The sequence below is a fragment of the Salvelinus fontinalis genome, unplaced genomic scaffold (assembly GCF_029448725.1).
Source record: "Salvelinus fontinalis isolate EN_2023a unplaced genomic scaffold, ASM2944872v1 scaffold_0359, whole genome shotgun sequence".
NCBI classification, from domain to species: domain Eukaryota; kingdom Metazoa; phylum Chordata; class Actinopteri; order Salmoniformes; family Salmonidae; genus Salvelinus; species Salvelinus fontinalis.
The window spans coordinates 42604-59218 of NW_026600568.1; the positions used below are offsets into that span (position 1 = coordinate 42604).

Below are 16615 nucleotides of genomic sequence, written 5' to 3' on the forward strand. Positions count from 1 at the left end.
ACAAAGACAGGAATGTGTTGTTAGTTATATTAAGTCAAACTAAATCTAAATAAGTAGCTAGCTACTGTATGTCCATACTGCTCCTACATGGTGTAACAATACATCATGTAGATGTATATAATGAACAGACTAGGTCTATACTGCTCCTACATGGTGTAACAATACATCATGTAGATGTATATAATGAACAGACTAGGTCTATACTGCTCCTACATGGTGTAACAATACATCATGTAGATGTATATAATGAACAGACTAGGTCTATACTGCTCCTACATGGTGTAACAATACATCATGTAGATGTATATAATGAACAGACTAGGTCTATACTGCTCCAACGTGGTGTAACAATACATCATGTAGATGTATATAATGAACAGACTAGGTCTATACTGCTCCTACAGGTTGTAACAATACATTATATAGACTCAAAAGTCTGGGTCGGGGGTTACTTTAAGATATCCTTGTTTTTTAAAGAAAATCGAATTTTTTCATTTATTTACCTGTTTTTGCTCTGTCATTTTGGGGTGTTGTGATGTCATTATGGGGCAATGTGATGTCATATTGGGTACTGTGATGTCATTATTGGTATTGTGTAGATTGATGAGGGAAAAAATGATTGAATCAATTTTAGAATAAGGCTGCAACGTAACAAAATGTGGAAAAAATGTGTGACATCACTTCATGAAACACGAGGTATAAATATATAACATAGAATCACAATATCAACATTCAATGTATCAAAATATATGATCAAGCTGGAAGTGGAAACGCCAGCCCAGCCACAATCCTAGAGGTTCACTGATGATCAACCTCCTCCATCACATCTGACTCCTGATGATCAACCTCCTCCTTCACATCTGACTCCTGATGATCACCTTCCTCCTTCACATCTGACTCCTGATGATCAACCTCCTCCTTCACATCGGACTCCTGATGATCAACCTCCTCCTTCACATCTGACTCCTGATGATCAACCTCCTCCTTCACATCTGACTCCTGATGGTCAACCTCCTCCTTCACATCTGACTATAGTGATCAATCCAGAGCGTCTTCTTTTTGGGGGATCCCGATGGACATCCAATAGGCCGTCATCACCACCACAAGTTAATTGTCATTCAGGTTATCAATGGGAAGAGCATTAGCAATGGATTTACATTCGCAGGTGCACAGGGAGAAACCCCATTTTAAAAAACTCAGTCGATCTCAATCTGCGGAAAAACTTTTGGAAGTCTTTATCAAAGTCTGTGGCCTGTGATGTGGGACAAATGATAGTCCCTTATTATACAAGAGACAAAATTCACAAATTCTACAGCACAACGGCAGAGTCATGTCTTCAGTGTAAAACTAACAATGACTCAGTAATCCTTCTGGGAATGTTATGATGTCATAAAGGTATGGGCGGAGTTAGAAAGTTGGCTGTCAGAAGTACAGTTATACAATGTTAAATTACTTTTAATCTGTCTGTCTGTATATTTCAAAACATGACATTTGAGGGTGCAGTGAGATACCGCAGAGTTGGACGAAACTTTTCTCATAAATCATCTTAAATATTATACTTAATTAAACCTGGAAATCAACCAATCCTCTGTTGTTAATTCAAAAGTGAGAGTGAGTTGGCAACGGAGAGAAAAAAAATGGTGCTGATGAATGCGCTTGCTGTGTTCTAGTGGGTCTGGGCAGGTGTGATGTAGTTAATGGAGATGAGGGTGTGTTCTAGTGGGTCTGGGCAGGTGTGATGTAGGTAATGGAGATGGAGGTGTGTTCTAGTGGGTCTGGACAGGTGTGATGTAGTTAATGGAGATGGAGGTGTGTTCTAGTGGGTCTGGGCAGGTGTGATGTAGTTAATGGAGATGGAGGTGTGTTCTAGTGGGTCTGGGCAGGTGTGATGTAGTTAATGGAGATGGAGGTGTGTTCTAGTGGGTCTGGGCAGGTGTGATGTAGTTAATGGAGATGGAGGTGTGTTCTAGTGGGTCTGGGCAGGTGTGATGTAGTTAATGTTTGTATGATGTTGTCGTTTGTATGTTTTGTATTGTTTATAAAAATATAAAATAAAATATTTTTCCCAATGCAAAGTTACACCTCACTGTTCTATTTTTGGAGTTATTACATTAAACCAATCAGAATTTAGAAGAATGCCAAAGTCAGGTGTAAAGTAAAATGGAGGACCAGCCTATTCCCTATGATGTATACAACAGAAATAACTTCAAATGTAAAGAGATTTCTGGCATCAGGACAAAATGTGATTCAGAGTCACCGAATATATTTTAAGTATTTTAATTAAACTCAAACGATAAACGGTAAATGCAATTCTCGTATATACGGGTTCACTGTATCACCACGCAGGGTAGATCAGAGAACTGTGGAATGTACTCAAATAGTAGTTTTTATACTATGACAGTTTTTGTTCCAACTCTTCCCGTTGGCCTATCATAGTAGAGGCTTAGCATGGTTAATACTCTTGCTCCGCTTGCACCCGAACTTGTCCAAGCCCCTTGGCGCTTTTCTTTGTCCACATCTGGTTGCTGGGTAGAGTAGCTCCGTCTTGTGTCTCCCCTTGATTCTTCACTCAAACAATTCCTAATATGGTACTGAACAGTCTCTCAACCCCCCTGGTTGGCCTAGAGTGATGCACCCCTCCCCTCTCCAGACTGACCACAGCTTTTATGACCTGTGTTGGTCAGTCCTTACACACATCTGTATTGTTTGTGTGTGTGTGTGTGTGTGTGTGTAACAAAACAATATTCATCTTCAAACAATATGCTAACAGGCTATAGTGCATAAACATAAATCCTAACAAAATGTAGAACTTCAAATTAAGCCAATCGTTTGCACTCATGACTTGAGTGATTTAAAGTAAACCAACGTTTTGGAAATACAAAACGCCATCTAACCAAATATCAAAGAATGTTATCTTAGCCAGCCAGCTAAAATTAGCTAAATGCAGTTATCTTAGCCAGCCAGCTAACGTTAACTATATGCAGTTATCTTAGCCAGCCAGCTAACATGAGCTATATACAGTTATCTTAGCCGGCCAGCTAACGTTAGCTATATGCAGTAATCTTAGCCGGCCAGCTAACGTTAGCTATATGCAGTTATCTTAGCCAGCCAGCTAACGTTAGCTATATGCAGTAATCTTAGCCGGCCAGCTAACGTTAGCTATTTAGCCAACTAGCTATTAGCCTAACCAGCGTAGCCAACCAGCTACGTTAGCTATTTAGCCAACTAGCTATTAGCCTAACCAGCGTAGCCAACCAGCTAATGTTAGCTATTTAGCCAACTAGCTATTAGCCTAACCAGCGTAGCCAACCAGCTAACGTTAGCTATTTAGCCAACTAGCTATTAGCCTAACCAGCGTAGCCAACCAGCTAACGTTAGCTATTTAGCCAACTAGCTATTAGCCTAACCAGCGTAGCCAACCAGCACCGACACCATTTAGAACCAAACTAACAAAACCTAAAAGTGTTTGCAGATCAAAAGATCAGAGACAAACAGAATGATGGGAGAAAATTAACCTTCAGAAGTCATTGATCAATGCTGATAAAGTAACACACTGCTTAAATAATAATGAGTAGTTATTTATGATGTAAGGTGATTTGTAGAGCAGTCAGTTGGCAGTCGGCTGCAGTGTCGAACCAAAACAAACCAATCAGGTGGTTGTTCGATTAAATGAATCTTCAGACGTCGTTGATCACGTGCTGCTGATAAAGTGATACAGGCATCGGCACACTGCTTTGAAGTTTAATGCTTTCAAGGCCTCGTACCTCCGGTATCAAACATAACATCCCCATCGAAAAGTTGACAAAACATAAAGATTACTATCAAAATATATCAAATGAACCTGAAGATTTACTCAATGTCCCCCTCTGGTGGCGAAGAAGTATAATACACCTAAACTAACAAGAACCGTGCTAATAAATTGTCTGGTGTTCATGAGTTTATAAAACATATACTTTATACATTTGTCATAAATGACCTGCATTGATGAGACACACTGTGGATGTGGATGAACGATCAGTAGTCGACAGGGTAAAAATAGCACTCCTAAAGAAGATGCATTTTCCAGTTAGATACCAACTTGAAAGAGGGAACTTTAGCATAAAACCCACATGGAAAACTGAGATTCGGCAAATAACATATAAAGAGAGGCTTATTTGACGCCAAACCAACAACAGTAGTTACTAAAACATAAATTGCTAATGTATGATATAAAAGGGGGATTTTATGATGTAATGTCAACTTTATATATTTCTATCCCGGGACTATTCCATTTTGAACTCACCCACAGCAATTCTCCATAAATCTGCTGTGGATTACCCAGAATCCCGAAATAAATTAATACATATGTGATAATTCAAAAACATAACTGGTTGTGCTTATAGGGAACCAGATCGTGAACACAACTAAGTTACTAAGTCTTTAACCACACTGTATTGTTACACTGGTGAGTAAAAACTCATGCTTCCTACACTAACTTTTTGTCTGAACATTATAATATATATTTTACGTCACACTAGCGTCATTGTCTTAAAGTCGCACATCTCCATCGCAGTCAGAGGTTCAGACTGAGCGTCACCCACTCCAGTCAGCAGATGGCGGTGTGCGATTATAAGGCAATGCTGTTAGTGTGACGTATAATCTAGTGGACGGAACGCAATGCTGTTAGTGTGACGTATAATCTAGTGGACGGAACGTTTCTTTCAGCAGCAGCAACTGTTAGTCCGCTACCTCGGTAGCTTGCTAGCCAAAATAGCCGAACCCATAAAGCTCTTTAGACGCTTTAGTGTATATTAGCCACTGTATTTTAAACCCTTGTCTGTCGTCTAGTTAGTTAGTTATCCTATTTAATTTCATATTTACGGTGTTGTTATTATTTTGCTAGCGGGCTGGTTAAGTTAGCATTAGCCTAGCTAGCTAACATCTCCGACCATGAGTTCACTAAATTACTCTCTTCCTGCTGAAGAAGAGACGGTCTGTTGGACGGAGAAAGAAGCTCTCATCAAAGAGGAGGAGGAAGAGAAGGATGTTACAATACAAAAACAAGTAGAGGGTGAGGTTGTTACCCTGAAAGAAGAAGATAAAGACGTTTCGGTGAAAGAAGAGGAAGACGTTACAGTGAAAGAAGAGGCGTTCAGAGTGAAAGAGGAGGAGGGTGTTACAGTAAAAGATGAGGAGGATTCAGTTTTTGAAGTGAAAGCGGAGGATGGGGAGTTTACGGTCTCATCGGAAGAAGAGGAGGAAGAAACTGGATATCTGGGCCCGATTTCCCAAACGCAATTTAAGGCATCCAGTGGTTCTAAAGATGAACTTAGCCATAAGATGGTTTTGAGAAACCGGGCCGTGATTACCACTGGTAAGTACTGTCTTAAAAACAGAGGTACAAACTCTGCAGTTGTTTAACTGATGTTTGGTGTTAAAAGGGAAATCTGTAATAGCCATTGATTCTTGGAGAATATAACACATGCCTCATGAGCTTAGTTCAACTGTTGTACCCCATCAGAACCCAAAATAAGCTTTTTTTACTCCAATGTTTAGAAACAATGTAAATCAACAGCCTCAACATTGTTAAAACTATAATGTTGATATCATGGATGGTCAGTCCTTGCATCCATAGGTCTGTCTATGAATTTGAGAGTAGTTAAATGTCTCCAGGCCCATCATCATCTTATTACCAAAACAGTGGTGGAATGACTGCTTTGTTATTGTTTCAACTTCAGATTGGTTGATTGATGTGTGGCTTTTTTAAAGGGACAACCTAGTATTTAAACAGCAACAAAATGGCTGCCAAGAGACTTGGTTTGGTAAACAGCTGAGGGATGGAGGCTGGAGAAATGTAACCACTCTCAAATTCATTGAGAAAGCTATTGTAGCAACCGTAACCCAACACCTAGCGATCTCGTCAAGAAGTTCAGACATCTTGGCGTAACAGTTATAAGGTGTTGGCTTGACGGTCACTAGACCCAGGTTTGAGTTCAGCTCAGGGCTTCCCCCTGAATTCACTACACTATGAATACAAGGACTGGCCATCCATGATGTCATAATGATAGTTTAACCAGGTATCTAGGATATATAGTATATTCTAGAATTCATCCATGATGTCATATTGATAGTTTAACCAGGTTTCTAGGCTATAAATTATATTCTAGAATTCATCCATGATGTCATAGTGATAGTTTAACCAGGTTTCTAGGCTATATCGTATATTCTAGAATTGCCAGTGTAGATTTCCTGTGGAGGCTAATTATTAGAGCTGTTGATAAGTCATTGTATAATATTCAGCCAATTTTTTTTCATGCCTTTACATTAATGGCAAGACATACCTAGATGCAATTGCATTCATGAATTGGTTTGAAACCTTTGTTTTAAACCCTTCTCAAAGTTGGTGCCTTGACAGATTTGTAAAAAACGGTTTGTCATGAAACACTATTTACTTATTTATTTAAATGTAACCTTTATTTAACTAGGCAAGTCAGTTAAGAACAAATTCTTATTTACAATGACTGCCTACACTGGACGGTGCTGGGCCAATTGTGCGCCGCCCTATGGGACTCCCAATCACGGCCGGTTGTAATACAGCCTGGATTTGATCCAGGGTGTCTGTAGTGGCGCCTCAAGCACTGAGATGCAGTGTCCGCTGCGCCACTCGGGAGCCCCAAAATCATGTTCTAGTGCTGTCCCCAACTAAAATACATCTTGGTCAACTAAGAGTCATCTGTTCTTTCTACCAATCGCCCCATGTGTTTTTATAAAATCTATATGTACTGAACTTGTCTGATGCTTTAAGCACGCTGTTTGATTAAATAATTAAGACACACAAATGACTCGGAGTCATAACTAGAGGGAGCCGGTCGTCAACATAACCTGACCAGAGGGAGCCGCTCGTCAACATAACCCTACCAGAGGGAGCCGCTCGTCAACATAACCTGACCAGAGGGAGCCGCTCGTCAACATAACCTGACCAGAGGGAGCCGGTCGTCAACATAACCTGACCAGAGGGAGCCGCTCGTCAACACAACCCGACCAGAGGGAGCCGGTCGTCAACATAACCCGACCAGAGGGAGCCGGTCGTCAACATAACCCGACCAGAGGGAGCCGGTCGTCAACACCACCCGACCAGAGGGAGCCGCTCGTCAACACCACCCGACCGGAGGGAGCCGGTCGTCAACATAACCTGACCGGAGGGAGCCGCTCGTCAACATAACCCGACCAGAGGGAGCCGGTCGTCACTATAACCCGACCAGAGGGAGCCGCCCCTCCGCTGCTGGACTTCGTAAATTCTGCCGTTCTGCTACTTAAGTTTTCAGTAGTAGACTAATAGTCTACAGATAGATAGACTATTTCAAACAAAAGACAATTAATAAATTGACAAAACTGACGCATCTTGTAGGGTCAAGTCTGGGTGGTCTGCAGGGGGCTGTTTCATTTAGTATCCGTTTGGGTCGGCATGGGGAATGATTGTATTTCCCCATAGTATGTTGTACCGAAGTTGAGTGACTGAAAGGAAGTGTAATTTTGATTATAATTGCACTTCCCTGAAGGAGGGAAATGAGGTACAACACCTGTTTGTCCCCGCCCTTTCCTGTGTCGGTGAAGTACGGTATTAAAGAGCAGAATAAATCCAAGCCTCTCATCACCTGTGGGTGGTGGGGCTTCCAGCAAGGCGTGGATTTGATCGTATGTTGTACCTAATTTCCCTCCTTCAGGGAACAGTAGTTATAGTCATAACGTTACGCTTGTCATATGATGAACTTCAACTTAAATACGGGATATTGCTGTCGGACAATTTTTTTGTATTCTGAAATGCACTCCACCCACTTATCATTTAGTGGCTCCTTATGTTACGCTGGGAAAACCGTTTTCATGTTCTAGTCCCACTCAACATGCCTCAGAGAACTCTTTTGTCCCACCTCCCACACATGCGGTGACCTCACCTAGCATAACTAGTGCCTCCAGAGATGCAACCTCTCTTATCGTCACTCAATGCCTAGGTTTACCTCCACTGTTCTCACACCCTACCATACCCCTGTCTGTACATTATGCCTTGAATCTATCCTACCACGCCTAGAAATCCTTTTTATTCTGTTCCCAACGTACTAGACGACCAGTTCTGATAGATGGGGGGGGGGGGGGGGGCAATCAATTCACATATGGTGTCCAGGGCACAGCTGGGAGCTGAGGGTGGTCTATAACAGTCTATAACAGGTATTTGTAGTTGTCCACATATTCTAAGTCAGAGCCGCCCAGAGTAGTGATGTTGGACAGGCGGGCAGGTGCAGGCAACGATCGGTTGAAGAGCTTGTTCTTATTCTCCATGGACTTTACAGTGTCCCAGAACTTTTTTGAGTTTGTGTTGCAGGAAGCAAATTTCTGCTTGAAAAAGCTAGCCTTGGCTTTTCTTGGCTTTTTAAAGAATGACCAGGCATCCTCTACTGATGGGATGAGGTCAATATCCTTCCAGGATACCTCGGCCAGGTCGATTAGAAAGGCCTGCTCGCTGAAGTGTTTCAGGGAGCGTTTGACAGTGATGAGTGGAGGTCGTTTGACCGCTGCCCCATTACGGATGCAGGCAATGAGGCAGTGATCGCTGAGATCTTGGTTGAAAACAGCAGAGGTGTATTTAGAGGGCAAGTTGGTTAGGATGATATCTATGAGGGTACCCGTGTTTACGGAATTGGGGTGGTACCTGGTAGGTTCATTGATAATTTGTGTGAGATTGAGGGCATCAAGCTTAGATTGTAGGATGGCTGGGGTGTTAAGCATGTTCCAATTTAGGTCGCCTAGCAGCACGAGCTCTGAAGATAGATGGGGGGCATACAGTTCACATATGGTGTCCAGAGCACAGCTGGGGGCAGAGGGTGGTCTATAGCAGGCGGCAACGGTGAGAGACTTGTTTTTAGAGAGGTGGATTTTTAAAAGTAGAAGTTCAAATTGTTTGGGAACAGACCTGGATAGTAAAACAGAACTCTGCAGGCAATCTTTGCAGTAGATTGCAACACCGCCCCCTTTGGCCGTTCTATCTTGTCTGAAAATCTTGTAGTTAGGGATGAAAATGTCTGAATTTTTGGTGGTCTTCCTAAGCCAGGATTCAGACACGGCTAAAACATCCGGGTTGGCAGAGTGTGCTAAAGCAGTGAACAAAACAAACTTAGGGAGGAGGCTTCTAATGTTAACATGCATGAAACCAAGGCTATTACGGTTACAGAAGTCATCAAAAGAGAGCGCCTGGGGAATAGGAGTGGAGCTAGGTACTGCAGGGCCTGGGTTCACCTCTACATCACCAGAGGAACAGAGGAGGAGTAGGATAAGGGTACGGTTAAAAGCTATGAGAATTGGTCGTCTAGAACAGAGAGTAAAAGGAAGTTTCTGGGGGCGATAAAATAGCTTCAAGGAATAATGTACAGACAAAGGTATGGTAGGATGTGAATACAGTGGAGGTAAACCTAGGTATTGAGTGATGATGAGAGAGATATTGTCTCTAGAAACATCATTGAAACCAGGTGATGTCATCGCATATGTGGGTGGTGGAACTGAAAGGTTGGATATGGTATAGTGAGCAGGGCTAGAGGCTCTACAGTGAAATAAGCCAATAAACACTAACCAGAACAGCAATGGACAAGGCATATTTACATTAAGGAGAGGCATGCTTAATCGAGTGATCATAAGGGTCCAGTGAGTAGAGGTTGGTTGGGGTCACGGCGATCCAGACAGCTGGCCGGGTAGCTGGCTATCGGTAGCAAGATAGCATAGGATGGAGGTCTATTTTTAGTCACCTCGTGCGTTTCCGTCGGTAGATTAGTGGGGTTCCGTGTGGTAGAGGGGATCAATCCGATTGGCAAAATAGATATAGTCACCCAAGAAAAATTGTCCGATATACTTATTCAGATAGCAGCCGATAAGACAGCTAACAATTAGCGGGACCCAGATGAGCGTTCAGGTAACGTTGCGATGGAGGTGCCAGTTGGATAACTCCCTCGGGCAGATAACGTCAGTAGTCAGTCGTGAAGGCCTGGTGGGGCTCCGCATTTGTAGTAAAAAAAAAGGGGTCCGGATAGGTGATTGTAGCCCGGGAATGGCTGATGGAACTCTTCAGCTGGCTAGCTCCGGAATAATTTAAGTTTGCTCCGGGATCGACGTAAGCCAATAGTCACAGGGTTTGCAGCTAGCTAGCTGCGAAATCAAGGTGTAAATGTCCAGAGCTTGCGGTTGAAATCCGGGGATATTGAGAAAATCGGTCCGGTATGTTCTGGTCTGAGTCGCGTTGTACAAAAGTGCCGATAGATTATCGAGCTAAAGGAATAGCCGATGACCACAAAACGTTGGTAGCTGAAATACTAACGTTAGACAGTAAACCGGCTAACTTCTGGGTAGCTTCAGGTTAGCTTCTGGCTAGTTTCTGGTTAGCTTCTGGCTAGTTTCTGGCTAGCTTCTGGTTAGCTTCTGGCTAGCTTCTATTGTGGATTTTCAGATTTGAGGTAAATAATACTTTTTTTTGTGTAATTGGTGAGGCGGGTTGCAGGAAAGCTTTTTGTAGTTGAGTTGTAATAAAATATATAAAAGATATGCGAAGAAAGGTGTAAATATATATATATATATATATATATATATACAGGACACGACAATACTAGGACAAAATGACTTCTGAACTGCTATGCCATCTTGGGAAGAATTTTTTTTGACATTGACTAAGATACAGTAGAATAGGATAGAATATAGTATATACATATGAGATGAGTAATACATAGACTAAGATACAGTAGAATAGGATAGAATATAGTATATACATATGAGATGCCATCTTGTAAGAAAGAGTATTAATATTAAGCAGGACATTCAAACGAGCCTTACAATTATAATCCAAAGTAGTGTGAAATGTACTCATAATCAACCTGGAAATGGAGGTTACTCCCCTGAGTTTTCCCCCATTCACATTGAGAATACATTGTGAAAAACTAAAATCTTTGCTCACCATTTTTGCTCCAGGCAGATATACTACATCCATTACTATCGGTTTCCTCATTACCAGATATACTACATCCATAACTAGTGGTTTCCTCATTAGTAGGGAGGAGTTTCTACAATCAAATTGCATTTGCATCGCCCTCGTGCCGCAATTTTAGCAACACGGAAAGGGGCCTATATTGGAGACCAAAAGTCATCTGGCACACTGCTTAGAGTTTCAACAACTTGAATAACTTATTTCTAGTCTACAATCTTAGATGTTACTACTAATGTGAAAACCAGACAATATATGACTATTCTTGCTCCTTTTAAGACAAATGTCAAATCATTACATTCATTACAGACGTCAATTGTTGTACAACATCATGGCTACGCTGTTGGCATCACCTTTTACAGTGGATTTATGCTGTTGTGGGCCTTTAACCATCTGTATGACTTTGTCATTCACACAGGAGAGAGGCGTGACTGTCCTGGATCCTCTGGGGAGCCTCAACAACCTCATGATGCTAAAAAGGCAGAGAAGAGTCTCTCCAGATCAGAACTCCTCAATAAACACCTGCAGAGATCCACAGGGAAGAGAACTCACTGCTGCTCTGACTGTGGGAAGAGATTCACCTCATCAGGCATTAAAATTCATCAGAGAACACACACAGGAGAGAAGGTTTATAGTTGTGGTCAATGTGGGAAGAGTTTTAGTCAATCTGGAGATCTGACAGTGCACCAGAGAATACACACAGGAGAGAAACCTTATAGTTGTGGTCAATGCGGGAAGAGTTTTAGGCAATCTTGCCATTTGACTCAACATCTGAGAATACACACAGGAGAGAAACCTTATAGCTGTGATCAATGTGGGAAGAGTTTTAGTCGATCTGGAGATCTGACAGTGCACCAGAGAACACACACAGGAGAGAAATCTTATAGCTGTGTTCAATGTGGGAAGAGTTTTACTACATCTGGCTCTTTGACTCTACACCAGAGAATACACACAGGAGAGAAATCTTATAGCTGTGGTCAATGTGGGAAGAGTTTTACTACATCTGGCTCTTTGACTCTACACCAGAGAACACACACAGGAGAGAAACCTTATAGCTGTGGTCAATGTGGGAAGTGTTTTACTACATCTAACCATCTGACTCAACACCAGAGAACCCACACAGGAGAGAAACCATGTAGCTGTGATCAATGTGGGAAGAGTTTTATTCAATCTGGCTATCTGACTGTACACCAGAGAACACACACAGGAGAGAAACCTTACAGCTGTGATCAATGTGGGAAGTGTTTTTCTACATCTAACCATCTGACTCGACACCAGAGAACACACACAGGAGAGAGAACTTATACCTGTGGTCAATGTGGGAAGAGTTTTATTCAATCTGGCCATCTGACTGTACACCAGAGAATACACACGGGAGAGAAACCTCATAGCTGTGATCAATGTGGGAAGAGATACACTGATAAAAGATATCTGATCAAACATCAGAAAATACATGGAGTTGTTTCATGATATCAATGAATTAATGTCACAATGTAGATGTTCTCTCAATGTTCTCTTTTAACATTTTAGTAGGAGTATTTTAATGATGTCACAATGTAGAATGTTTAAACATTGTAGTAGGAGTATTTTAATGTCTCAATGTAGAACCCTAAATGTTTGTCCCCTGTTCTATTGATTTCAACATGATATGGATATTAGCCTCAGGGGGAAAATCCAGGCTCTGAATTGGAAGAGTAGTATTTATGTGATTTAACAAAAAGGGACTAACACAAAAAGAGCTGTGTTACACTTACCATGTTGGTGACCCACTTGAATCAAAATGCAACACTTCAAAATGTAGCTAGCTGTTTTCTACAAGTTGTTCTCTAACCAGGGATGTACACATTACTCCCAGATTCTGTGTGATTTTTGAGCTGTTAGTTTTAACAGGACGTGCAACCTCATCTCCCTCTTCTTGGCACAATTGATTTTAACATGATATCGTTGAGTGATGATAGAATGTAGCTGACTGTCTTCTGCAGGTTGTCCTCTAACCAGTGAGCTAAAAGATATCTCCCATTTCCATGTTTTTTAGTTGTGTTAGTTTCAACAGCACGACCAACCTAATTTCCCCCTTAATCGATATCAGTGATTTATTGCTATTTGTCAAAACAACAGCGTTTTTGGTGCTTGTGCAGTTTATAAGGAGCTTGTTTTAAAAAATACAATTATCGTGGCAGATGTTTGTGTATATACCACATGTTAGGTTTTCAATTTATCCCAAACTGTTTCTGCATATTGGTTATTGATTTGGATACTTTCTAATTGTGTTTTGACATTGGGCTATCCCACTTAGCAAAATGTAATTGAAAAGCCGACTATGCAGTCAAATATTTCATATTTACATTTCATGTAACATTTAGTAATTATATGATATTTATTCATGCAACCAACTGACAACTTTTGGGTACAATTATATTGACATTGCTGCCCTGTTTTTAGAATATCAGGGTTAATTCTCTCATGTACCAACCCAAATGTACTAGAGCATGACATTGGGGACTGGGCCCCGATCCAACAACATGCCTATCTAGTGAACCCTGAAAACTGAGAGAAGCTCTGCAGTGAGGTGTAAAGTTACTAGGGATATTGCAGGAGTTTCCTTTTGAAATTAGACATGTCCGTGGTGAGAACAACCTGGTTGCTGATTGTCTCAAGGGGGGCAGGCAAAATGTTTTGTGTTTTACATTTAGCCAGTGCATTGCCATGGATCACAGTTTATTTTTACTGCACCTTTTTCCGTATTGGAGATGAGTTTTGTTTGGGCTCGTTCCAAGGGGACGAGAGTTCTCGAAGCTAGTGAGTTTTAGGAAGACGAGAGTTCTAGAAGTGAGTGAGTTTTAGGAAGACAAGAGTTCTAGAAGCTATAGAAAGAAAAATCTTTGTGGGAATAATAAAAAATAAATCTTGTTTTTAATTGTTGTTTGCCAGTAGACAGACACCATGTTTATATTGGTGACGGTGAAGCATTGTAGTTGATTATATTTTGAAATGGAAGTTGTTTTCTGTTGTTGGTGAGCAAACTCTTAAGGTGTTAGTTAGTCTTTGGTTTTTCCATTTATGTTTTGAGGTTGGTCTTCAGCACGTATAGCTCGTCAGCACGTAGGACGCACTGATTGGTGTCACCTCGTTAGTCAGTATGTGTTACACCTGTGCTGGCTTGTCCATCTCGGTAGTGGGAAGGTATTTCACCTGAGCTGGTCCAGGTTCTATTTAAGAGTGTCTGGCCCAGTGATCCAGTTGTCTTGATAGATGTGGAGAGTCAACACCTTTAGTTGCTCCACCTTTTTGGTTTGCTTCCTGTCTTTAAGTTTGGTGTGGGTTTTTCTTTTGTTTGCCTCTTCTTGGGCAGATTTAGTGGGTCTCATGGTGGGTGTCTTTTAGGTCCCAGTTGTTGTTACTAGTCAACGTTCAGTGGACACCCCCATAATGTCTTTGAGAACCCCTCCTAAAAAACAAGCTTATATTTTAGGTTGGATATTTCATCCAATTAGTGTTTTAATCAATGGCATTTCCTTAGAATGCTCATTAGTCTTTCAGTTGTTAATCTTCTGTTTTTTTATCCTGTTATTTTTGTGTACTAAATATTTCTGGTTGTTTTCATTGTTTTCTCCTGTGAAGCCATTGTGTTGCATCCATGTCTGAAATGTGCTGTATAAATAAAGCTTGATTTGATTTCAACAAATGAACCCAATGACTGATCAATCAACACACCCTCCATCTTAGTATGAAAAACAGTAGCAATCCCATTGTTCCAGCCTGCTGAAGGCGTGGTGGAGTGGTAAACACCGCCCGCGGCTCTACCAGGGGCTTGAGGTGGTCTCCCACAGCTCTGCTTATGTCACGTTCGAACTGTGGCCTTGTCGTTCCATTTCTTGACTGCCCATGCAACACAGAAAGAAACATATTTAGTCATATTATATAAAACACTCAAAGTAATGGATATGGAGCATCTATGGACTCAGTTACACCTGGCACCTAAATGTGACTTCTGTTATCTGATCACTCCAAGCTGAATTAGGTTCAGATCTACCAGGATGGGCCTTTGACAGTCTGGATGCAGTCAGGTCACCACATATAAATAAGCAATGTAAAGAGATGGGGTGAATGAGTGGGGAAAAGTACATTCTATACAAATGACCTTCATAATACCAATCAACTAATGTGTGTGCCTGAGGGGAAATTAACTTTCCTACTGACAAAATGGGTGAGAAATTACACCAAAACCAGCGGACAATTTGCACTGCTGCTGAAAAACATCTCCACAGCATGATGTTGCCATGACCACCGCTTCACCGGGATGGTACCGATTTTCTCCAGACATGACACATGACATTCAGGCCAAAGAGTTGGTTTAATCAGACCAGAGAATCTTGTCTCTCATGGTTAGAGTCCTTTAGGTGCCTTTTGGCAAACTCCAAGCGGGCTGTCATGTGCCTTTTACTGAGGAGTAGCTTCCGTCTGGTCTCTACCATAAAGGCCTGATTTGTTGGAGTGCTGCAGAGATGATTGTCCTTCTGGAAGGTTCTCCCATCTCCACAGAGGAACTCTGGAGCTCTGTCAGAGTGACCATCGAGTTTTTGGTCACCTCCTTGACCAAGGCCCTTCTCCCCCGATTTCTCCGTTTGGCCGGGCGGCCAGCTCTAGGAAGAGTAATGGTGGTTCCTAACTTATTCCATTTAAGAATGAGGGCGGACACTGTGTTCTTGGGGACCTTCAATGCTGCATACATTTTTTGGTACCTTTTCTCCAGATCTGTGCCTCAACACATTCTTGTCTCAGAGCTCTACGGACAATTCCTTTGACCTCATGGCTTGGTTTTTGCTCTGACGTGTGTCGTGGCAGAATCAGATTTAGCTAGGTAACATAGATAGATAAGATGTTATTTTCATCATATGCTTGTGAGATACTTGTCATTAGAATCTTCTGAGCTGGGGATTAGTAACTTGGGGCCAGAGAGGGGAGAGGTCAGGCTTGTCTTCATAAGTCAATGTATCTGTTAAACCATGTGGTGCTAAGTAGAATATCAGAAGGGGAGGAGGACAGTTGTTTTCTGATGGGAACGTTGTTTTCTTATGGGAACGTGTCTGTAACTATTCCTAAACCTTGTGACGGGATGGAGTTATTAATTGGGGAACCAGTTAGTTATCTCATACAATGTCTGTACGCCAGTCACTCCCTACTTTTCTCATAGGGAGAAGGAGTTTGGCAGTGTTTGGAACCATTGTATTTCCCCTCTGAGGTTGCCCTTATCTTGACCTAGTATTTGACCTAAGAGGCTCACTGTCTGATTTTGAGTTTGTCCAGGTTTGGGAGTATCTAGAAATGACAATTGATATATGCCATTGGATGAGGTGATGTTTTGGTAGACAGTGAAGTATCAAGCATGAGATTTAAACCTTGTCTTGGGAGATCAAACTGAACGATGATTTATAGCTGATGCTGTCTAGCGATAGGATACTCCTCTTTCGGGTAAAGGATTCTTTGTAAGTTGAGAGGGGTGTATCTTGGCTATAAATGAAACTAAGAATTGTTTTGTAAGCACTCTCAGAGAATTCATTTATAGACACTGAATTGATCTGAGAGTCAAAAAAGGGCTTTGGTGAAGCTTGTATATATAAT

General features: G+C 41.6%; 2 protein-coding genes across 2 annotated transcripts in view; both read left to right on the plus strand.

Moving 5' to 3' along the window:
* The window catches only part of LOC129845749 (zinc finger protein ZFP2-like), a 77438-nt gene that overhangs the window by 32934 nt on the left and 27889 nt on the right, over positions 1-16615 (plus strand). The window lies entirely within an intron of this gene.
* LOC129845750 (zinc finger protein 501-like) lies at positions 4670-14682 on the plus strand. The gene is made up of 2 exons (XM_055913650.1): positions 4670-5353; positions 11412-14682. Exons 1-2 carry the CDS (start codon positions 4930-4932, stop codon positions 12461-12463), a joined length of 1476 nt encoding a protein of 491 aa, XP_055769625.1. The 5' UTR covers positions 4670-4929; the 3' UTR covers positions 12464-14682.

Excerpts from the sequence above, each read along its gene's own strand:
- LOC129845750 (XM_055913650.1), top strand. The coding sequence starts at position 4,930 with ATGAGTTCACTAAATTACTCTCTTCCTGCTGAAGAAGAGACGGTCTGT. Across the intron at positions 5,354-11,411 it reads CCGGGCCGTGATTACCACTG|GAGAGAGGCGTGACTGTCCT; the intron begins GTAAGTACTGTC and ends TCATTCACACAG.